Here is a 24,571-nt window from a genome sequence, read left to right as displayed (position 1 = left end):
GCGCCCCGTCCGCGGAGAGCTCCTCGCGCTGCCGAGGGCGGCCGCCCCCTCCCCACCGCGCTCTGTTCCACCCCCGCCGAGGCACCAGCGGCGTCCCCCGCCGCCGGGCCCACTGCCCGGAGCAGGAAATGGCGCCCGCTCCCCTCCTGACGCGCGAGCGCCTCGCTCCCCGCGGTACAAAATGGCGGCGGCGGCGGCCCCGAACCCAGCATAACCGAGCCGCCATGAAGCCGCGGGGCGGGGCCGCGGGCGCCTAGCCAATGGGCATCGGCGCGGGGCCTGGAGGCGACCAATGGCGAGCGGAGGCGGTGCCGCGCGGCGCCGCGCGTCCAATGGGAGCGGCGGGAGCTCGGGGCGCAGAGCTCGCCCGCGCGGCTCGGGGCGGCGCTGAGGCGGCCGTTTCCTGTCCTGGTGCATGGTGGTCGGACGGAGGAATTGTTGGAAAATTTCTCGGCGAGGTTCGTATATAAATGTGTTTTTACCCAGTGTGCCTTATTCTAACCACCGCCATCTCCGGCTGGGGCTGCGGCGCCGGGCCGCCGGGCCGGGCCGCACCCTGCGCGCCGGGCTGCGCCGAGGGGCAGCGAGCGAGAGAGCGGGGCAGGCGGCAGCGCGGCACCGGGCGACGCCAACGGACCGCCGCGCCGCCGCCGCCCGCGCGGCCCCCTCCTCCCGCCGGCAGCGCGGCCTCGGGGTGCGCTGGGCCTCCTTCCCGGGCACGGCCGCCGCCCCGCCGCCCCCCGCCCCGCCCCGGGCGGCACCCCGAGCCCCGGGGGACCCTGTCCGGCCCCGCCGGTCGCCCCCCCGCGGGGCGCCGTTGGCCGCCGCGTGACGGGCGGGGGCCGCCGGCCGGGGCCGGGCCGTTCGCAGCGGGGCCTCCCCGTGCGCGAGCGTGGCTCGGCGGGCTCGGGAAGCTTTCGGCGTTGCTGAACGCGGCGCCTTTATTCTCGCGGCGCCGTGCCTCGGCCCTCCCCGCCGCCTCGGGGCCGCTCCATGGGTTACGTGCGGCACGTCCCACGCGAGCCGTACCGCTCCCCGGGACGGCGGCTCTCGGCATCCTGCCCCGCTGCTGTGCGCCCGCCGGGGCCCGCAGCCCCGTGTGCCGGCTCTGCTGGCCGCGTTACAGGTGATGGTGCCCGAGAAGAGGGGCGTCCTTACCTGTACGGCACGCCTGTGTAAGAGCACGCGCACGTAACGCGGTGCGTTTTTCCTCCGTAAGTGCCCTTGCCCTACAGTTTTGAAATGACGGAGTGCAACAGAACCACGTTGCGGTGGCTTTGCTCTTTGTGTTTCGTGGGCTGGGCCTTAACGCGGTGTTTGTAGGCTGGGAGCTTCCCGTCTGAATCGCTGTGGAAGATGGAAGTCGGGGATGTGCCATCAAACAGCGTGAGGCTGTGTTGGTACAGATGGCAGCTTAATTGGGCCGTGTGGGATAAGCGTTGAAATAGTTTTTGAGAAACGTATTTCAAACTGATTACATAATTCACATAAACTATTTTCATTATAGTAATGAAATAATGTTTCATTCCCTGTATCCTGCTTGCAGAATTATTGTTCTGCCTTACACTGTATGGCTCAAGTAAAGCAAATGCCCCAGCCTGGCTGAAAGTGTCCTTAGCCAGAATATCACTTAGTTCACCCTCTGTCATCATGGTAATGTCTGTGCTTGGGCATTGTGCTGGGACTCCCTTCTCGCAGAGGAGACGGATGGAGATAATAGCAGTAAATATTCCCCAGCAGTGAGTGCCAGAATTAGCTTTGTAAATGTGCGTTTATCTCTGGACCATCTCAGGTTCAGCAGGTCAGGCTGCCTCTGGCCCACACGCTGCACTGTGCTGCCCAGGGGGTGGAATTGGCAGCAGCACAGGCAGGGTGCAGATGGTGCTGCTGTGCTGTCTCCCAGCTGAGCTACAAGGCCATGAGCTGCCACCATTGGCTCCGCACCTGCACACACAGCACGGCCAGGCTGAGGGCCTCTGCTAGCTCCTGTAGTGTCATGGCCTCCTCCTGGGTGCCATCTGTGCTGAGCTTTCATTAAAACATTGTGAAAATATATACTTATCTATACTTATCTGTATAGATGCTTGGCCAGAGTGAGTTCAGCAAGTGTCTGAGAAGGATATCCAAAAACAGCAATGATCCTTCAGACCCTCTGCCTATTTTATTTTATTTTATTTTTTGCTCCATTTGTCAGCAAATACTGAAGGGGGTTGGAATGTACCTCCATAATGCACATCAGCTGTGTTAGAGGATTTGGAATGGCTAATTACAGGTATTGCTCAAGCTTATGTTCTTTCCTGAAAAAGCTCCTTGTCCTGACTCATCCTAAAGAACTTACTGGTGTGCAAAAGAATGGGGTGGTGAATCAGTGACCCCACGTAATGGGGGCAGTGCAGCACCTGCCTTGAGCTGATCTCTTGGCCACCCAAACCCACAGAGCTGTGTGGTGTGAGATCCTCGCTGTGGGGAGCTGATGGACACTGTTAGAACAGGACTGCTGCTTTGGCTTGGGAGAGTACTTCTCAGATGAGTAGCTTTCCTGGTGTGCTTTTTACACCTTTGTAAGTAGATGTTCCTATTGAAATGAACAAACATGTCCAAGTTAAGGTCCACTTTATCATAGAACAGCTTAGGTTGCAGGGACCTTAAAGATCATCTAGTTTAACCCCCCCACCACGGGTGGGGCTGCCGCCCATTAGATCAGACTGCCCAACGCCACATCCAGCATGGCCTGGAGCACCTCCTGGGATGGAGCATCCTCAGATTCTCTGGGCAGCTGTGCCAGTGTCTCATTGCCCTCCTTTCTAATGTCTAATTTAAGTCTCCCCTCTTTTAGTTAATGCTGTTTCCTTTTGTCCTATCACTACCAGACCGTGTAAAGAGTCACTCCCCCTCCTGCTTGTAAGCTCCCATCAAGTACTGGAAGGCTGCAGTGTGGTCTCCCTGGAGCCTTCTGCAGGCTGAACAAGCCCAGCTCCCTCAACTTTTTTTCAAGGGAGAGGTGCTCCAGCCCATTGACCATCTTTGTGGCCCTCCTCTGAACCCACTCCAGCAGCTTTGCATCCTGTGCTGGGGGCCCCAGGCTTGGGCACAATACTCCAGATAGGGCCTCACAATCCCTCCTCTTTCCTCTCCCCCCCCCCAATTGATGCAGCCCAGTATGCCATTAGCCTTCCGTGCTCCAAGAGCACGCAGCTGGATTATGTCCAGTTGTTTGTCCTTCCTCTGCAGGGCTGCTCTCAAGGAGTTCTTCTCTCAGTCTGTAATCATATGTAGGATTGCCTCGACCCAAGTGCGTCACCTTGCACTTGGCCTTCTGAAACCTCACATTAGGTTCTCACAGGCCTGCTTCTTGAGCCCATCCAGGTCCTTTTGGACTGCAAATGTTAGCGTTTACTAACTTTGGAGTGTTGTTACAGACTGAATGTAACGACCTTTTAAAATACACGAGCTTTTGTTTTAAATAAAGCTAAAAAGAAGACAGCTTTGTTTTTTTTTCCCCCTTACAGTGCCATTGGGCTTCCATTAGAGTTCAGGATATTGATCATTCCTTGCTGTCACGTGTAAGCTGTCACCTTAGAGTTTTGGGTTAAAACATGTTCCACGTGGATGGAGTCTTTAAGAAACGCTGCCACTGAGTTTCTGAGGATTCTTCAGTTGGCTCATGTCAAACTGTTTTCCAAATGATAGGGCTCAGCTAAATGCGGGTGAGTTTTCACACACATCAAAAGCCACATTCCTGATAATCAGAGAAATTCTTTAAGTGTCAGGTGTAGTGCACAGACTACAAATAGTTAAGAGGCAGAACTGGCCTTTAGTGTTCTAGTTTGATGATTTTGTTACTCTTTTGCTCTTAACATTTTGACTCTTGCCCTCTTCCTTGATCATCTCCCTGATTTCTGCTTCCCACACTTGTTTTTAGCTGCTGCCTCTGACACATGTATGTGTGTACCGTAGCCAACCTGTGTTTGCCTTTCCTTGCCACTGTTCTTCCTGTATTGTCATGTCACTGCAGAGAAGCAGAAGCATGCTTTCTGCTCTTTCCCCACCAACAGGTGGTCAGTTTTTCTCTTCTGTTCTACAAGGAAACAGGTGAGCCTGATAGAGAAATGCGATGCAGGTAACCTGTCCCTGTGCCACAAGGGCTCCTGAAAGACTGAAGGAAACACCCAGCTCCATAAAGTGGATAATGATCCCAACAGATGGATTTTCTTCTGGAACTGAAAATTCTGCTCTTTCTGAACTGAAAATGCAGGCTTTTGTCAACAGAGATGCTCATAGGTTTTCTTCTGAGGTTGGAGTGAGGAGTTGGAGGGAGTTCTTGCCATACAAACATTGATGGAAACCACAGCTAATTTGTCATCTGCGGTTGTTACTGATTAACTCGTGTCCACATATTTTGTCAAAATTCCTGATTTTGCTGGTAGCCTCAGCAGGTTTGGAGGATTTGAGTGGACGGTGACCAACGAGCTTTCCTCTGACTCCAGGCCTAACTCAGTTTCTAACCATGCACGTTATTATTTGCCCAGTGTGGCGGTGCTGTCAGTGACATCTAATTTGCTGCTTTGGTACTGACTCTGGTCTGAAGCAGAGCCTGCAGCCGTGCAGGTCACTGGGGGTTACCCACGGCACAGCTGCCATGGTGTGCTGCCGCTCCAGGGAGGTGGGAGCATTGCACTGCTGTCTGCGGGGGAGCTGTTTGTCCCACAGCTGCCACTTGATGGAAAGACTGACCCCACGCTGCCTAACCGGTCATTTCTTCTCTAATACATTCAGGCAGCAGAGGAAGCAAGCACTTATAGCTGAGACAGCGCATGTCTGGAAGATGGAGAGGGCTGAAGTACTGCAAAAAGAGTAAAGCGGAGCCTTGGATGGGACTGCGAGCCCCTGCTCAGGGCGACACATGTCTTTGTGGCTTAGTGGTGCTGCCATGCTGCGCACAGACGCGGTGCTCATGCGCTTGGCACTGCTGTCCAGATTGATTGGCTTCTTCTCAGCTGGGTGTGCAATGCTTCCTGCCATCAAGAAAACACTGCTGTGGTGTGCTATTAAATTGTGTGCCTTACACCTCTATAATGGCCGGTCTGGCTGAATCCAGCTGTTAGCAGTGTCTTCTGCAGAGGTTTTGGTCTTTGTTTCTGTCTTGTGTCCATCCTATACAGTGAGTGATTGATTTAATGTGGAAATGGCTGCTTAATTATGTCCTGGGTGCCTTTGCGAGAACAGGAAAAAATACAGGAAGGAAGATGATAAAACAAAGCACCGAGAAAGTGGGAAATGCCTGACATCGAGGAGCTTCTCTCATATGTTATTAAAATCCAATTTTTATATATTTTTTTCCAATCCACGCTGACCAATTGTAGTATGAAATCAACATTGTAATGCAACAATACAATGCTGAAAGAGGCAAAGGCTGTTGAAGGAGAAAGAAATCCATGTCTTATCTCTTGAAATGTTTGATCAAAGCGTGGACAGGATCTAGATGTCAGTAATGACAGAAGGACTGTCGTTCAGGTACAGCTGGGAACAGAAGGAAGCTTTGAGAGAGCCTTCATTTTGCCACGTCTGTATTTCTGACCCTAGCACTGTCTGATGCCTTCATGCAACTGCTGATCTAACCCTCAGTCCCATAACAAACAAAGTTTCTGGGCAGCTCTGTTTTTCAATCCATACCCACCACTTTTTGCCCTGAGACCCGTCAGGCTGCAGTGCTTGGTAATTATCAGTTGAAGTGCACTAAACCAGAACGCTAATCGTAGGTAGTAATTGTGGTTTTTCATAAACTGCTTATTAATCAAACTGCTTGGGGGAAATGGTACTGATACTGACAGTTGTATCAGTTCTGAAGGGCTCTAATTGGATAGTGATAGGACAAGGGGAAATGGTTTTAAACTGAGACAAGAGAGATTTAGGTTAGATATGAGGAGGAAGTTTTTCACACAGGGGGTTGTGACACACTGGAACAGGTTGCCCAAGGAGGCTGTGGATGCTCCATCCCTGGAGGCATTCAAGGCCAGCTGGATGTGGCTCTGGGCAGCCTGGTCTGCTGGTTGGCGACCCTGCACACAGCAGGGGTGTTGAAACCCAATGATCATTGTGGTCCTCTTCAATCCAGGCCATTCTATGATATGATATACTGCAGCCAGAACTGAACTTGGGATCCAGTTTTATCAATCAGGAGCACAGCTTCCTAAAATTCCTTAGTGAGATATTAACAGGTACAGGGCTGTGTTGTTGGCCACATCTCTTTTCCAGGTTGGCTATCGTCTGCTGTTTTTATAAGCCTTGCAAAATTACAGTGCTTTTGCACGTCATTGGAAGTGTATTAAAAATAAAAGTGACGTTTATTTTTAAATTAAATAGATGGATGCTATTTCAAACTTCCCAGTGCTGTCTGTGTGGCAAGGGTGAGCAATTACAGGGTTACCTCATGTCTGGAACAGCCTTTTTCCTGTCTGTCTTTCACGGTTCTTTCACCTGGCACCGCTCACTCTGTCTTCTCTCTCCTTGCATTTTGTAACCCTAACTTTTCCTCCTTGGCTTCTGTTAAAAACTTTATTCCCTTTCATGCTACTGGTGCCCTAAGTATCAGTCTTTTTTCTTTTTCTCTCTCAGGAGTTTCTGCTGCTGTCACTGCAGGTTTTTTCTTTATCCAACAATACAATCTTACAACAATTCTATCAATGCCAAATTCCAGTTTTTGTTTTCCAGCTGTTATTTGCCACGTTCTCAGCAACGTAGGGTCTCAGTCTCCTTGTGCTGTCTTCGGCTGCCTGACTTCCCACTCCTCCAAACCCAATTTCTGCCGCATGGCACCATGCCCTCTGCCAGTGCCCGCTTTTCTTTCAGTTCCATCCCACCTGCTGTTTCCTAGTTGTTCCATTCCTGATTTTCAGCCCAGACTCCTGTTTTCAGCTGCCATATAGAGCTTACATAAAAACTTCTCTTTCAGCATGTCATCTTTTCTGCAAAACAGGTGACAGCACCCAAAAGAAGACATCTGGTAATGTGAATGTTAGTGGGGGAAGGAACACAGTGTTAGTTATAGGAGCCCTCTAACATGAGGCCTTCATGAGGTCTTCATAAGAAATCCTCCCCCCTGCTTCCATGTATCTGAGTGTTAAGAGCTTAGTGTGTTAGATCATAAATGGTTTTTCCTGTTTGGAGAATGTTAGATATATATAAATATATATATTTTTTTAAATTAATAAAAGTTATTGTTTGTGTACCCTGGTAGGTGGCATGTTTCACATTTCTGGTACAGCTTTCATCAGCAATACACTGAACAAGCTGCTTTCCCTCTGTGCCTGACGGTGTGAGACTTGTTTCACTGTCCTCTCTTGTGTGACTGCCTTTTGCTTCCTCCTGTTTTCATTGCAGGGGGTTCAGGCTTCAGCTGTTTTCTGTCTCAGGCTGATTTTTCTCTGGGTAGCATTTCAACCAACTTAGAAAGATAAGATCCTCTCTGCATGAATGCCATGGGAGTATTCTGGTGATCAGTCATGTCAGGTACGCAGTGTGTATCACAGTCCTTTAAAAAAATCTTCCCAAATACATTGATGTGTGCCTTTCAAAACTACAACTTGCACATAGTCTGTAAAGATCTGCAACAGCTCACAGAATCAAGCCCTATGTTTTCAGTTCAGTGAGCACCTTGTGACTGCATGCCTGTCTTCCTGTAGGACAGCTTTTGAGATGAACTGGGAAACGTGGATCTTGTTTAGTGACTGCAGAGGTTTCAGGCCAGGGCTGGTGTGTTTTCCTAAAAATGGACACTTTCAACTGCTTTTTAACTAGAGGTGTGGGATTTGAAGTTGATGAAGGAAGTCTTTCTCTCCCAGGTTCTTGCAGACAAGTTCCTGGCAGACAGAAGTTTGAGGTAGTTTAGGGGGAGAAGCTGGTGTGAATTGGAGTGAAAGAAGGGTAAAGACATTTGCTGGAAGCTGGGAAGAGACCATCATATAAGCCAGTTAGCAGAAAGGAGAGGGAACAGAGTGAATAAAGGAGCTGAAATAAGGGAAGAGACTTCAGTTTGATGAAAGCACACTGGCTTCCAAAGAAACAAAAAAGCCATGAATGGATAAAAACATGATAGGAAGTGAGATTTCCATGGTGAGTGATGTACCAACAGCATGCTGATGTTGTTCTAGAAGTATGCAGTACCAAAATGATTGGATAACCAGAGACTCAGAGCAGTGTCTCTTGGAAGTGCTCTAGATGCAGAAGTTACCTGCTCCAGCCCCTGCTCCAGGTGGGTCTGTTGAAGCAGGTTGCCCAGGGCTGTCGCATCATCTTCAGCACCTGCATGGATGGAGCAGTCCATAACCTTTCTTGTCAATCTGCCCCAGTGGTTGGCTATTCTAGTTGAGCAGAGAAACTGAAAGTAGTGATGTTGTGTCAGCAGTACAACAGATTCTCTGAGGTATCCCAATCAATTTCTCTACAGTGCTACCCAGCTTTTCATTTCCCTTTATTCCCTCCCCATGCTCTTCCTTAGGCCTCTTAGTGCTGTCCGCTTAGCTTGTCTTCCCTGCTAGGGAGTGAGAAGGGACCTTTAGAGAGAGCAGTGTATTCCTCCCTGCACAGATTTTGGGTTATTTTGGTGACAAGGGTGGGATGAAGAAAAGTGTGCTGGAAATTTGGCACTGTGACAGGGCCACCTGAAGAAGAAAACTGGTACTTTGAGGAGAAGGGGTGGAGTTGAGGTAAGTTAGTGGGAGAGCAGAGGGTTGGGAGGAGGATCGATTGCAAGGGGCATTTTGAAAGGGGTCAGAATTGAGGAAAAGCAGCAACATGGTTATCTGCATTAAATCTATTTTTTTTTCTTACCAAATAGCCATTGAGCTTTCAAGCAATGTGTTCTGCTAAGGCTCTTGCTTGGCTTTGCTTCCTCTGTGCTTCCCAAGATTTAAGAGAGCAGCATGAATTCTGGAGAGAGATCCTGTTTCTATTTTGAAGGCAGATTGTATGCTAAGGAAAAGATGCTATGCTAGGAGGGGGAATTCTCAATAGAAAAACCCAAATGAGAGGCCTTCAAAGTCCAGTCCCTGCTAGAATGATTTCAGAACACCATCACAAAGAGGCTCTGTAGCCTTTCTTCTCTGTTGTATGAAACAATCCGGATGATTTGCAGCCTACTTCCACAAGGTGTCCTGAGAATTGAGTGAACGGGAAGCGCTGTCAATACAGAACACTGTTAGCAGTTAAGAGGGTAAATAAATTTTGTTCCCCACTTGCATCTAATACCATGATTACTTAATTAGACTTGCCACAAGCTGGCAGTACTTCCAGAGAAGCAGTCCCAGCAAACTAGTCTGGGATAATACTTTTTAAAATTTATTTGGCTAGTTTGTTTCTTTATTTTAACTGTGTGGGTTTTCTGTTCTTAATCACCGCAGGGTCCTTGAACACTGAAGAAAGGGCTGCTTCTGTGCTTGCTAAACCTTGTCCTGTAGCTCTTGCATGGTCTCCCATTTGTGGTTTATGAGCCAAGTGCTTTCTAGGTGAGATTCTCTCCCCGTTTTAGGAGAGGGGTATCAATGGGGAACAGGGAGCAAAACTGCTTGTCTAAAGCCACTAAATTGGAGATGGCAGAGCAGCTCCTGCTGTCATGCTGGGAAATAGAAACTGTTCCAGAGTCACTTGGATCTATTTGGAAAATGTGACTTGGATATACTCTTTGACTACTGAATCAGTGTGCCAAAGCTTATAAATACTGCTGGCATCCTGTAGGCATAAGTCCTAAATGGTCTACTTTGCTTTCACTGCTCCTTAGTTTTAACTTAGTAAATGTGTCTCCTTGGTTTTTGAGCCCACTGATGAGTTTGCTCATTCAAAGGCAGATTTTCATAGCGTAGAAGAATAAATAACTGTTTAGAAATTGAATCAGAAGTAAATTTGAAATCCTAGATTGTTCTCCTCAACCTTGAATTACAACACAGCATGTCACAGAACCATAAGATTAAGAGCCTTGCTCGTTTACCTATACTCTTCTTTTTGAGATTATCTAACTGCCAATTACTGTGAGAAGAACTCCACTAAATACATTAGTGAAAAAAAGAAAATGCTTTAATGCTGTATAGCCTACATTGCGATTTCATGTGATCTTTTTCAGTCATCCACCTCTCTGTATGTGACTCATTTTTTCTGAGGTGAAAGCCAAGATCCAAGTTAGTAGGATGCAGTGTTTTGAATTTGCTTTATCTGCTAATACTAAAAATTAGTAGCATCCTTTCAGATTCAATAGACTTCTTAATACCTTAATACTTTCTTAATGCCTGGGCGAAAAATTAGTATCCAGAGGAATGGCTGGTTCTCTGAAATATCTACAGGGTTGTGCCCATCACTTAGCAATCACTATCTTGTTATTAACACATTTTGCTGTGAGATCATTTATTAATTTAGATATGTATCCTTATAGGTAGTTAGATATAAATCTTCCTGGAAAGCTTAATTAAATTGTTGGACCATTCAGATTTGCTAATCAAGTATGTGTTTCACCAGTGTGTGATCCTGAACCTCTTGCTGGCGCTGGAGTTGCTGATAGACTGAAAGCCCTGCTGTTGTTATGGGTGACCATGAGTGAATCGTCAGCTTCATTTTAATTTTGGGGACAAAAAGGCATCATTATTTGTACCATCATTGACACAATATTTTTCATTTTTCATTGACAAGTTCTTTACAGTAAGAGTGGTGAGGTGCTGGAACAGGCTGCCCAGAGAGGCTGTGGATGCCCCGTCCCTGGAGGTGTTCAAGGCCAGGCTGGATGGGGCCCTGGGCAGCCTGGTCCAGTATTAAATGGGGAGGTTGGTGGCCCTGCGTGTGGCAGGGGATTGGAGATTCATGATCCTTGAGGTCCCTTCCAAACCTGGCCATTCTGTGATTCTTTTCTTTGTATAAGTTGTGGTTTAACCCAGCTGGTGGCTGAGCACCACACATTCATTTGCTCATTCCCTCCTTCCCAATGGGGTGTGAGAGAGAGTTGAAAAAAAAAAAAAAGGTAGAAGTTATGGGTTGAGATAAAACTGGTTACTAAGGTAAAGACAAGGATAATTGTTATGGCTATATATAAATATGAGTGCATATAACACATGGTGCAGAAGCAATTGCTCACAACCTCCTGATCAATGCCCAGCTAGCTCCCGAGCAGCAAAAGAGAGAGACATGAACTCCCATCCCCTTCAGAACTCCTTCTGTTTGATGTCATATGGTATGGAATATCCCTTTGGACAGTTTAGGTCAGCCACCCTGATTCTGTTCCCTCTCAGCTCCCTGTGCCCTCCTCTGTGAGTGGTCTCAGCTCTGTACGACGCTGCTTAGCAGCAGCTATAAACTTCGGTGTTTTCTCAACATTGCTTTTCTCCTAGAGCCAAGTGGCAGCATCATACACTCTGAAGATAACAATTCTGTCCCAGCTGGAATAAAGATGATATGTTAGTTCAAGTTCAGTTTACTAACTGCTGCCTGAAGTTCTTAATAGCTTAATTAATTGAGATAACAACTCTTAACTATTTCAAATAACTTCTTTTTTTTTTTTTTCTTTTTTTCCATTGAATTATTTTACAGCTCTCTCATTCATTCACTGCATATCTGTGTGTGGAAGGTAGCAAAAAATGTTTGTAGCGGTTGCATAGAAATCTAGTTAATCTTGGATTGTATTTAACTAGTTCTGGTTCTTCAGTATTTAGATTTTGTACTGATGTCCTTGAATGCTTTCTTTGTAGGCAGACAATGTTACTAGCTCAGATAAACCGAGACTCTCAGGGAATGACTGAATTTTCTGGAGGAGGAATGGAGGCCCAGCATGTGACTCTGTGTCTGACAGAAGCTGTAGCCGTGCAAGGTGAGCACTGAGTTGAAATGTGTATTATTGTGTCTTTCCTATTAGAAGGTCAGATAAAACTCTAGAACTCAAGCAGTATATTCTAAATGAAAAATCTAACACAAATCAGCAGATTATTCTTAGTTAGCTGAAATGAAGTTCACTGATTTAATTAAGAGAGTGATCTCTTAATTAAGATAATAGGAGTATAAACGTATCAAAATAGATACTTGAAAATCTGACTTAATTCTCACAGTGGTTTTACTGTTTTATACTTTGTGACTTCATTATGCACCAAAGCACATTTTAAACTAGTTAAATTTTAAAATAGGTTGGTGATTTGGTTTAAATACGGTATTTTCTGACAGCTTTGGTGCAATTTTCACTGATAAAATCTTTTCCCTAAGTATTTTAGTCTAAATAGATTTGCATATACTAATATAGGTAATGGGGTACAAAACAAAATTATTGATACAAATAGATATCATTATTTCACTGTTGGAGCTCATTACTTAATTAATATTTTCCCTAAAACCTAAACTTTGCAATCATTTATTCAATAACACAGCTTTTCTAGTTAGAGCAAACAGCACTGAGGCTGTCCTGTTTATGGAGCGAGGTCTTGAACATCTGACCACAGTATGTCATCAAGGTTGAAAACCCAGAAAACCTACCAGTATTTCTAAAATCACTGGGTTGTAAGGGATGTCATCATTTTGGGAGGTGCTTAGCTGGTGATTGTTAAAGTTTGATGTTGGTAATAGAGACTATGAACCTTTTGCTTTACTAGATGGTGACAACTTAGAAAACATGGAAGGTGTAAGTTTGCAAGCAGTTACGCTGGCTGATGGCTCCACTGCATACATACAGCACAATTCTAAAGGTAGGTAAACGACTGGAAGTTGGTTTGTATCAACATTGTATTCCTCTCTTTATTTGTATTCCTCTCCTATGCTGGGTTGTAAACCCCTCTGGGTAGTAAAACTGGGGAAAATCTTCAGTGTTTTCAAAGCTGTACTCCCAGTTGGGGTATTGCAGTAATAATATCAGATAAATATTTATTTCCAGTACTAATAAGACGCAGGTATCAAATGCAGAACATAAGTCAGACACAGAAGCAAGATACTCTTCATGCTTCAAACCCAAATATCAACGTTCTGCCTTCTGGATAGGTAATAAAATTTAGTGTTCTGTATTGAGTGTATTTATTTCAACCATCATGCCTTCTTTATCCTAGAATTTTAAAACCACTGTTTCTTAGCCCCTTACTATGCTTCAGCTTTAGCAAGCAGTGTAAGTCTGTGATATTGTACTGATATTCTGTCTGATCCACAAAGTGCTGTGTGTTTAAAGTAGGTTGTGTCACACTGTTAGATTCTATAAAAGTACTCCGTGTATTTCAGATGGTAAATTAATGGATGGCCAAGTGATTCAACTAGAAGATGGTTCTGCAGCCTATGTTCAACATGTACCCATGACTAAAAGTAGTAAGTGTAATTATATATATATATATAAATATATTTTGAAGTATTTTATTACTGATAGATGCTGCTATTAACTAATCAGTAATCAGTTAAAAAAAACTTGATTTCTTATTGTTTTGCAAAGAATCTTGAAGAGAAAATTTTTCTAACTAATGCATTTTTCAACCTCTTGTCAAAGCACTGTAATTCTTTCTTCTCAACAGGGGACAGCTTGCGTTTGGAAGATGGACAAGCAGTTCAGCTGGAGGATGGAACTACAGCATTCATTCATCACACCTCCAAAGGTAAATGGCTTTTGAATAATGGTTTAGTATTTCAGTTGAACAGAACAGCAGTACAAAACACGATACTGTATTCAGACAATTACGTAATTCAGCGTGATTCCCATTGTAGTTTATTTCTTAATTCTGCTTAGTGGCATCTAGGAATTACTGAAATGAGTCTGATTCAGTTCTGTGTTAGGACATCATAGAGCAGTTATAAACAGAATTTAAAAATCACCAGCTGTGTATTTATTTTTGAAGCCATGGATATCAATAAAGTAAGTAAATGCCACGTCAGTAGAGCAAGCAAGCTATCATACAGATTTCAGCCATACTTGTATGTAGAATTAAGAAGAGAAAGCAGTTAAGAATGAATCAATCAATCCCACTTAAACTAAAGAATGTAGAGACATGACATACATTTCAAAGAACATCTCTTGGGGATATTGTCTTTAAGTAGTAGGGCTGAAAGTGTGATGACTGATGGTCAAAAATGGAAACATTCATTTTAAATTATAACCTAGATTGCTGCAGAAGCTGATTATTCCCATCTTATGAACAATCCTATTTCTTTTGAAAAAGTGAACCATTAGATATTTTAATAAGCTAATGTGACAAAAATTACATTCCACTGCCAGCAACACCATCCAGAGTTTATTTTGCATCTATTTTTACGGGTGATTCTGGTATCAGGGTCAGATCCATACATTCTAAAATCAGATGTATGTGTTTCCTATGTTCTCATTTTATTATGAGTGGATAATGAGTTGGAAGAATATTTGTGGTCGTGATTTCCCTTGTTAGTAAAGCTAGATCACAATTGAATAGACTAGAATTGGTTTTGCACTTCTGCAGGTGTGCAGAAGATGTAGATGGTGTTGTCTTGAAAAAAAGTTAATCTGCTATTCATAGTAGTATTGTAATTGGGTATATTTCTCATAAATATCAGACACATATACGGTTTTTGGAGACGTTTCCTAAGCAGCAGCAGTTTCTTGTGTTACCTACAGCCATTGCTATTCCTTTTCATTTGTAACACGTCGTAATATTATTTCTCAGACAGTTATGATCAGAGTGCGTTACAAGCAGTGCAGCTGGAGGATGGCACTACTGCCTACATTCACCACGCAGTGCAGATGCCACAGTCAGATACCATTTTAGCCATTCAAGCTGATGGCACAGTGGCTGGTCTTCACACGGGAGATGCTGCCATTGACCCAGATACCATCACTGCTTTGGAGCAATATGCAGCTAAGGTATGCTGAACAACAGTTCATCTGTCTGTAATGTTTTAATGTCATATCACATGATGCTTGACAGCAAAAGCCCACTGTGAGCTAAGAAATAAAATGATAAAGAGAGTCTTCAGACTCTTTTAAGAGAGAACACCAGATTGCCACAACAGTGCCTCACTGTTATGGGTGGCTCCAGTGTGTGCTCTTGCATAAAGACAAGAAATGGAACACCAAAATGATGTGGAATCAAGCTGATGTGCGTAGTGATTTGGACAAGTAAATAACTATTTTCTGTAAAACACAAAAGATTAGAGTGGAGCCTCTTCAGAAGTAGTTTGGAAAGAAGGACAAAGTTAAATTATTCTTAACAGGAGACCACTGCTGATTTTTTTTTCTTGCATTGAAAAGAATAGGGCCTGTTATCTTCAATAAGGATATTACATGATAATAAAGTGTAAAAAAACACAATTAGGCAGCTGATGAATTTGGAGAAAGCTTCTCTGATCCATGCTTTTAATGACAAAAATGTGATGTGAGGCTAAAAATTCACGTTCTCCACTTCAAAGGACTTCTGTGAAGTGTGGTCTAAATATACAGCAAACAGTGCAACTTTCACGACTTAATGGTTTCCGAGTGTCCTGATTTCTAGATGACTGCTGTCAGTGCTTGTATTGGTTTGGAAATAGTTGAATTAATTTTATGATTTGTTCTCAGGTGTTACAGGGAATAGTCATATTTTGGGAGAAGGCCACTTAGGGTGATTAAATGGCACATACCCCATTCTTTCCATTATGTTTGTGTGCTGTAATTGAAGAAAACGTAAGAAAGCCCATCAGACTGTGTTACATTTAGCTGTGCCTTAAACTTTCATTATGTAAAAAGGTAATTCAAGGCTAGCTGTGCTGTAGCAACAAGCTTTTATGCATTGCCTAGCTGTTATTTCATCTAGGTTTATATCAGTTGGAACTTTGTCCTTTTTAATAAGGAGCTATGTTAATACTAATTTGTTATAAAAGTACCTTTCTGTTTTGTGGAGAAGAAGCAAATGTATTTGCTTTTTTCCTCCTATTCATCTCAACATGTGTTTTCGAGTTTTGTAATGTGAATTAGTATTCTGAAGTATACTTGTGTATAGCTAGGAAAAACCCTGCTTGTTTTCTTAAAGCTTTCATCTCAGCCTTATCCTGAGACGTACTGCTAGAACTTTCAAGGAAAATCAGGAAAAGTGAATTTCCAAGTACTGAAACTGCATTATGTGCAAAAGCAAGTAAGAGCTGCATGTTACACCCCTGTTTTTCTCTTAAAAGGAGAAATGCAGTTTTAGGATTCTGCTCCATGTCCATGTAGACTTCATAATAAGGCAATGTATACTTTTACTAGCAGATGGCTTAGGACATTAAAAAAAGTACAGAAAGGGGCAGCAATGATGACCAAACAAATGAAATGTATGAGGTAAGGATATGAGAGAATTTTACATGATTTTAAGTGGCACAGAGTAGTGTCTTGTCGTTGTCTTTACCAGTGTAAGAACTGGGAAGCATCAGAGAAAACTCTCAGGTCTCGGGTTCAGTGACAACAAGGGAAGGATATTTTTCAAACAGCATAAAGTTAAGCCATGGTACTGCTTGTAGAATGTTGCTCATACTAATTATGTCCCTAGATTCAAAGGGTAATTAGAAAATTCATGGAAGAGAAATGTATCTGGGGCTGTTAGGTAGGAACATGTGATTTCTAGTTCAGGAAGTTCCTAAGCCACAAATTGCTTGGAGGCTGGGAGAATATTTCTGGAAATGTATCACTAAAAGAAGACCGCAGAGAAGCTCACTGGATTTGGTGGAGGATATTCATTTTTCATCGTCTCTTACTTCTCTTTTAGGCATAGTCAACATGTCTTGCAGAGTGCATGTAAAGGCTAATTGGAGTCCTCTTAATTTTAGACTTAGTCAATGCCACCTTCCTCTCAAAGCAACCAGGAAAAAATAGATTATTGCTCTCAGTCTGCATAAAGTCAGGGGATGTGTAGTGGAATTGCAGATAGGAATTGTGGCTGGATTTAGGGGCACCAATCTCAGCCTTGAATGTAAGAGGGTATTGTGAATGTGAGTGCTCAACACAGAGGCAACTACTGAAGAGGAAAACTTACAAAGTATATTTCAAATTAGTGTTTTTTACTACAGTGACCACTGTTCTGAGTTAATGCATTTGAGAGCATATTAAGTAATCATTTCAAATATTCTATGTCCCTTGAAAAGCAGAGATTTCTCTTCCTATAAATGGTATTTAAAAATGAACCTTAAGAGCAGTACCCAAGATACACAAGTCCTCTCTTACCTTTTGTAATTTTACTATTTTGAATTAAGAAGTGACACATTGTCTAGGTACTTTGATTCTAAAGGAGCTGAGTTTTTTTTTCTCTGAGAACTCTGTTATCAATTTTTAATAATTTAATATACTTTCCTTTGAGTTTTCATCTAGCACATTCAGTTCTTGCAGTCTTTTTGGTGTCATTTTAAGACAGTCTTGAGATGCTTGCCTTACCTGTTGTGTAATGCAGGTGCTACAAGAGGGATTTTCATGTAAACTACTGTCTTGTAGGATAACGAGCTTTCAAGAGGGAGCTAGAGAGCTAAGAAAGAATAAGCCCCCAGGAACTGTCTGTAAATCTGCCTTTCCGATGAATAAAAATAACTTCTGTTTTTCCCATATCAACCTCATTTTTCAGGTGTCTATTGATGGAAATGACAGTGTCAGTAGCACGGGAATGATAGGCGAAAATGAACAAGAAAAAAAAATGCAGGTATGTAGCACAATGCAAAATAAATGTGTGCATGTTTGTTCAGTCTTCTCTGTGCATAGTCTGACTGTCTAACCAACTAGTCTGTAGAAGACGCTGCTTCAAGTGAACCCTAAAGAAGCAGACAAATATTTCCAGTTCTTTTTCTTGTTATTACATAGAAGTATAAAAACTTACTGAGGTGAAGGTATTAACTCAAAAGTTCTAAGAGTAATGGAAAGTACAGGTAAAAATTATGAAGTCTCAAGCCTTTTTTACTTTAACCAGAAATCTGTAAAATCCTAATTAGGAACAAGAGCAAAAGCTAATAATAAAACCTTATGCCCTCACATGCTCACATGACAGGTTCAGAAATGGCCAAGTCATTGCACTGAGAAAGATTTGGTCATCAAAGAATCAGTGTTCTTCCTTTTTGTTTAATTTCAGAGGTGATGAAGTAGATGAGGATGGAAAAATATCTTCTGAGGTAAAATATGTTACATTACCTGTGAAAGAGGGAACTACAGAGGCTCACAGAATCACACACAGAATCACAGAATCACCCGGGTTGGAAGGGACCCCAAGGATCATGTAGTTCCAACCCCCCTGCCTAGCAGGGCCACCAAACATACACATTCAGATCAGGTTGCCCAGGACCCCGTCCAACCTGGCCTTAAACACGTCCAAGGACGGGGCATCCACAACCTGCCTGGGCAGCCCGTTCCAGGGCCTAACCACTCTCCTAGTAAAGAACTTCCCCCTAACATCCAACCTAAATCTTCCCTCCTTCAACTTGGATCCATTTCCCCCAGTCCTGCTATTGTCAGCCCTTTTGAAGAGTTTACTCCCCTCCTGGGTGTAGGTTCCCTTCAGGTATTGATAGGCTGCAATGAGGTGACCCCGCAGCCTTCTCTTCTCCAGGCTGAACAAGCCCAACTCCCTCAGCCTGTCCTCATAGGGGAGGTGCTCCAGCCCCCTGATCATCTTAGTCGCCCTCCTCTGGACCCTTTCCAAAATCTCAATGTCTTTCACCTCTGACAATGACCTCAAAATCCTGTCATCTTAATTTTTTTTAGGTCCCACAATATTTAAAACCAGTGACAGTCTACAGCTGTCTGAATGGCATGCTTGTGAAAGGACAGAAGAGCTAATTTACAAGTTATCAATAGTATTAAAATGCATTCCATAAATATAAATAAAGAACTTCTGGAGTTTTGTACTGTTCTAGCATGGAACAGGAATACAACTCTATCAAAATGCAAAATTCAAGGAAGAATAGAATCAGATTTTGTTTGACTTTAACTAGAAATAAAAACCTATTAAGCAAAACAAGCTGTTACCAATATCCAGTTACACGTTGATTTCGGCCTCAAGCCCAAAAAAAAGTGAATCTGAAGGTTCTTTATCTTGCACTTCATATGGCAACACATATGGCTGTATGGAAGTGTGCTGATCTTATGGAGCATTATGTGTTCCAAACAAATGGCCAAAAAAGATCTGATGTTTCAACAGGTAGTAAGGCTCAAATTCTGACACCTCCCCAGTAAGGTGACTTCATTTGGCCGAGCATTGAAGTGAGGGTCACAGAGCTATTGGTTGTTTCTTAAAGTGTTTTCAGTGATTATTTCTTGGTGTGATTAAGTACCTACTTGTAACTCTTTTAGAAATAATGTATTACTTAAGATACTTTATCTAAATTTGAAACTATTTCATTAAATAAGTGTGTATTTATAAATTCTTCCTAAAAAGATCAAAGTAACTCAAGGACTGAACAGATGTTCTGCTGCTGAGCAGTCATCCAGACCATTTGTGTATGGTTAAGGTTTTCACCAAAGAAAAAAATAAAGCATAAAAACCTGTTTGTGATTTGTACAGATGAGAACAAAAGCCTTTGTGTGACCTAAAGGATGTTGTGCTTTATTTTTTTTCACATCTGTCATACCCATCTGTTCAAATGAAAATCAGAATCATATGACTGCTGTGTATGTGATATAAAAATCTTACCTGAGATCTTAGGTAACACAGAAGAACAAAGGTAACTGTCTGAGCTAAGTTAGGATGCATTGGTGGTTACCTGCAAAATAAAGAGTTTCTGAGTTTTCGTCTACTTAATTGGAGGACACCAGTTCACTGAAAGAAAGATTGAATTAGGGAATATTTGAATAAATGGGGCATATGCACACATCTGCTGGACCTAATGGGTGTAAGCGTGTAAGTGCTGATAGAGCTTGGTAATGTCATCGCAAAGCCACTCTCGATTTTCTTTGAAGGGCCACAGTGTTCAGGGGAAGTTTTTGAGGACTGGAAGAAAGCAAATGTCATTCCTGTTTCAAGAAGTGTGAGAAGGAGGATCTGGAGATGTACAGATCTGTTGGCCTCACCTGAGTCCTTAGCAATTAGGTGAACAGATGATCTTACAAGCCATTTTCAGACATGTTAGCAGTTGGGAATAGTCAGTGTGGATGTAGAAAGGAGAAATAATGCCTGACCAACCCCACCACCTTTTATGACAAAGTAACAACCTTTGTAGTTGTTAGAACAGCTGATGTTGTTTATTACTCAGATGAGCCAGCAGGAACCTCAGAAAGTTTAATAAAAAGAAGTGGAAGGTCATGAACCTGGGAAGTATAACCAGTGCACTGGTAGAAACTGGAGAGCAACTGGCTGGAAATCAGTTCTGCGGAAAAGGACCTGGGGATCCTGGTGAACAAAGCTGACTGTGAACCAGCAATGTGCCTGTGGTAAAAAAGGCCACATGTCAGCAGATCAAGAGAGGTGATCTTTGCCTTAGACGCAGTGCTGGTGATACGCGTTGGGAATGCTTGGTCCAGTTCTCAGCTCTCAGGAAGGCGTGGACATACTGGAGTAAGTCTAGTGAAGGACTGTGAAGATGATTAAAGGCTTGGAGTCTGACAGACAAGGAGAGGCTGAGAGAGCTGCAGCTATTCAGCTTCCAGCAGAGAAGGCCAGGGGAAATTCTACCAATAAGTATAAATACCCGATATGGGCATATAAAGATGACAGAGCATGGCTCATAGTGTGCACAGTGGCAGGATAAGGGGAAATCTGCATAAACTGAAATACAGGAAGTTTCATTTAAACTTGAGGGGAAAAAAAACTTCTGAGGATGACTGGATGCTGGCATAGGTTGTGCAGGTTGTGGTGTCTCCATCCCTAGAGATACTCGGAGCTCAGCTGGATATTGCCATGAGCAACTTGCTGCAGCTGATTCTGCTTTGAGAAGAGAGGTTGTATTAAGCTGTTCCATCCCACTGATGCTGTGGCTTGTTCTTTGACAACATCGAATGGAATTGAATTATGGAGAAAAAGGAAGTAGTTTGAAAGAAAGATAGACTTGTAAAAGTCTCAGTTACTTTGTATACAGTTGTATCAACATGTTTACCTTTGGTCTTCTGCCTCTTTTTTCAGTCTGTAAGAACGTTCCTTGATTATTAGTGTACAAAAAAGCCTTTGATAGGGATCTAAGCTGTATCATGAAATTATTCTGTATATTTTCCTGTTGTGTCATGAGCCTAGATGCAGTTGCACCCATTAGTTTGATCAAAATACATGCATCACTGACAAAATACAAAATGTTTTCCTTCATTTTTAGAAAATGCTTATTATATAACTGCATTTAATTATTGGTTGGCCTCTGTGTGAACTTATCTTTGAAGGTGGTCTGATTTATAGCTAACCTCCCTTAGGAGCAGAGCCAGTGCTTTAGACGTGTAATCTAAGCCTATTCTTTCTAGCACTCATCTTACTGCTTCACTTATTTTTCAGATTATTTAGTCTTTGTTATTTGGCTAATTAATGCATTCATTTAAATGTTCTAGCTCTAAGTAAAACTCACGCTTTTAATTTCATTTACTGAGTGCTGTGAAATACCTTGCGTAGCAAAGAGAGATGAAAGGAAACCTGTTAGAGTCAGCTTTGACTGCACAATAGCGTGTGACTTTCTTGATCCACTGTATTTTTTTAATCTTTTTTTTTCTTTTTTCAACTTCAGATTGTCTTGCAGGGACATGGAACAAGAGTGGCTGCAAAGTCTCAGCAGAGTGGAGAGAAAGCATTTCGCTGTGATTATGATGGCTGTGGAAAGCTGTACACAACAGCTCACCATCTTAAGGTGATGAAATGTAAAACAAGCATTGTTAGTTTGCAGGCATGATTTATTATTTTTTTTTTTGGACAAATTGTGCACTTTCAAGTGATGGAAATTAACTGCAATGTGCTGTTTTGTCAATTGTTTATTTGATTGGTCTAAAATAATCAGTTGTGCCAGATGTTCAGCTGATTTTTCTTAGAAAGCAAAAACTGCAGTCTAATAGTCTAATAGAGTGCAGTTACTGACTAACAAAATATACTCTCAGTCTGTTAATGTTACATAAAATGTGCACTAAAACGTTGACTCCAAATGATGCTTACGTCGTAGTCAGATTGGTGTAGATGCAAACACGGTGTCATGGTTGACCCATATATTTCCAGCATGTAAGAAATCTTGTTGAGATAATTTCTATCAGTAGTATCACAGAAATTCTGAAATCCAGAATTCACTAATGTACGTGAATGCATGATTATGTGAGAATTCTGAGTTGTGAAAGATTTTATCATCATAAGTCTAAATCTTCAAAACAGTTGAAAATGCAAAGTGAAGAGATGGAACATCTTAGCACATAGCAACTTCTTGGTTCCCTTTTAGTTGTTCTTTTTTTAATTTTTTTATTTTCATTTAGTAAATAAAGTACTGTAGAGCTGTATTCCAGTTTAGATGTGGAATACAGGTGATCACCTGGGGATGAGCTAAGCTCCTTTCAGTGCAGCCTTGTCTGTGACAAAACACTGTGGAATCAGTGAGGTTTCATGCAATATAAGAGGACCTGCAGAAGTCTCAGTGTAGTCAATAATCAGAGAGAAGGCTCTCAGGCATGCCTGCGTGCTTTCTTTAATTTACCTGTGTGTTGGCAATTCCACATATATTTATAGAAACGTCTTTTGTAGAACTGACTTGAAAGGATTAGGCTAGACCTTAGAAGAAGACACCTGTAGTTTTAAGGAAAACAGTGCTACCCTATGTTAGTTTTTATCACTGACTTAAAAAGAAGACATTTAAGTGTGAATCTTAGGAAGAGAAGTGAAATGTGTTGTCTTTTAGAATAAGGTTTTTCTGTGCTGAAGTAATCAGATGCATCTTGTTAAATGAGTGTATCGGATGTCTTGGCAGGTACACGAAAGGTCACACACAGGAGACAGACCATATCAGTGTGAACATCCTGGATGTGGTAAAGCTTTTGCAACAGGTGACCCTTTCCTCTCCCTGCTTTTTAGTGTTTGTCTGTATAAGTTTATGGTACCAATGTTTCTTTTCCTTAGTTGCTAAGTATAGAACCTGGTTGGGAATCCAGTTATGAGAACTGCAGAAAAAAGTGTTGTTTTAGCTAGTGCAGCATATAGAAAAGACAGAGGATTTGACTATTAGTTACTGAAGGGGTAGTGAGGTGAAACACTTGGCACTTTCATTTGGTCTTCACCTGTCATGCTACAGCCAGATTTTATCTTGAAAAAAATAGGCCTTCTTAATATGAAACTAACAGTGTAAGTTACACGAGGTGACAGAAAAAGCTGAACCTGCTGTCTAGAGGGATCTAGATAATGTTCTGATCCAAAGTTGCAAAGAACTTTGGTGGGAGCTGCTTGCAGTGTTTTTTATCACATTGTATCAGGGTGATGTTTCTCATAAAGCAAACACTGTATTTTGTACCGACTAATCCATTCGTAAATGATAAACTACCTGAGATTTGATGACTTAAGATGCAATTACAAGTGATGAACTGTTGAAGATGATACAAAAAAAGCAAAACTTGTTTCAAATTCTTTTACTTTGAATGTAGATTGACTTGATACTTAGAAAAGTTAGACTCTAGATTTTCTGTAAAAACTGAGATTTTTTGGAACTCCATCTGATGTAACAGATTGAATAGTGTTTCTTTAAATAAGCACAAGAAATGCTGATGAGAAAGGTCAAAAGACAAACAGACCCACTTAAAGAGTTGCACATAAGTTTAATTTTATAGTGTGCAAAGAGATTTCAAAACAACATAATGAAAACACTATTCTCTATTGCAACAGACTGATGTGCAGCTCTAAACAGCTTTCTGTCTAATGCTGTATTTTGGGCCAGAGACATTTGTACCACCTTACCTCAGCCTTTGATATGGCTTGTGTCAGGCACCAGAAGTTCTCAGCTTAAATATTAAGAATTCTCTGCTGTGTTGGATCGTGACGTGATGTTTATTTTAGATGTAAGAGTGAATTGATGCTCCTCTTTGTAGCCACCATTGTGTTCATAACAAGTCAAAAAAAGAAGTTGTAGGAGTTGAGTGTAGAATTGTAGGAGTTTTAAGTTTACTTAGAAAACATTCTGAAATTAAGTAGGCGCCATCTTCTTACAGACTGTTCCTTTATTTTTTAGAAATGTATACATCTCTAGTGAATGGAAGGAAAATTCATGTTTCTAATAATATTCTAATGATTAAATACTATTTTGATGACAACATTGGTAAGATGAAAAAACGTAGACGGGATAGAGAACATGCCAATTTCCTCAGAAGATAAAATAAATATTTACCTACACTATAATAATTGCACTTTATCCCACTGAAGGGAGTGGGAAGTGCACTTTCCTTATAAAGGAGGGAAGGAGGAATTCATCAACTGTATCAGGAGTTTTGTTGCTCTGTAAGGTAGAATGAGGCGCTTGCAAAGAGTAACAGCTTCTGACCATCTTCATTTTGTACTTTATTTAGTTACTTGGGTGTTATAACATCCTTTCTGACCTCCAGGGTATGGATTAAAAAGTCATATCCGAACACACACTGGTGAAAAGCCGTATCGGTGCACAGAAGAAAACTGCACCAAGTCATTCAAGACTTCAGGAGACCTACAGAAACACATCCGAACCCACACAGGTAGAATGGCTACCATTTTTGTTT

The 24,571-nt window shown here is 42.4% G+C and overlaps 1 protein-coding gene across 6 annotated transcripts in view; it reads left to right on the top strand.

Annotated features, from left to right (window-relative positions):
- Positions 1 to 376: 376 nt before the first annotated feature.
- ZNF143 (zinc finger protein 143) overlaps positions 377 to 24,571 on the top strand; it is a 33,677-nt gene continuing 9,482 nt past the window's right edge. Inside the window, exons 1-11 of one of the 6 annotated variants that reach the window (XM_048948641.1) lie at positions 398 to 458; positions 9,399 to 9,503; positions 11,724 to 11,842; positions 12,612 to 12,704; positions 13,225 to 13,308; positions 13,509 to 13,589; positions 14,628 to 14,824; positions 17,526 to 17,600; positions 21,589 to 21,708; positions 22,804 to 22,879; positions 24,422 to 24,547. In XM_048948641.1, the coding sequence (XP_048804598.1) occupies positions 9,463 to 9,503; positions 11,724 to 11,842; positions 12,612 to 12,704; positions 13,225 to 13,308; positions 13,509 to 13,589; positions 14,628 to 14,824; positions 17,526 to 17,600; positions 21,589 to 21,708; positions 22,804 to 22,879; positions 24,422 to 24,547 (1,012 nt within the window). In that variant the 5' untranslated portion in view covers positions 398 to 458; positions 9,399 to 9,462. Of the gene's footprint in view, positions 459 to 900; positions 9,212 to 9,398; positions 9,504 to 10,939; positions 11,433 to 11,723; positions 11,843 to 12,611; positions 12,705 to 13,224; positions 13,309 to 13,508; positions 13,590 to 14,627; positions 14,825 to 17,525; positions 17,601 to 21,588; positions 21,709 to 22,803; positions 22,880 to 24,421; positions 24,548 to 24,571 lie in introns of those variants that run through there. The other 5 variants (XM_048948640.1, XM_048948639.1, XM_048948637.1 and 2 more) reach the window with 5 other exon arrangements.

Source organism: Lagopus muta, chromosome 6, assembly GCF_023343835.1.
Source record: "Lagopus muta isolate bLagMut1 chromosome 6, bLagMut1 primary, whole genome shotgun sequence".
NCBI classification, from domain to species: Eukaryota; Metazoa; Chordata; class Aves; order Galliformes; family Phasianidae; genus Lagopus; species Lagopus muta.
Note: the sequence above shows the minus strand (reverse complement) of the source record. Positions and strands in the feature narration are given on the sequence as shown.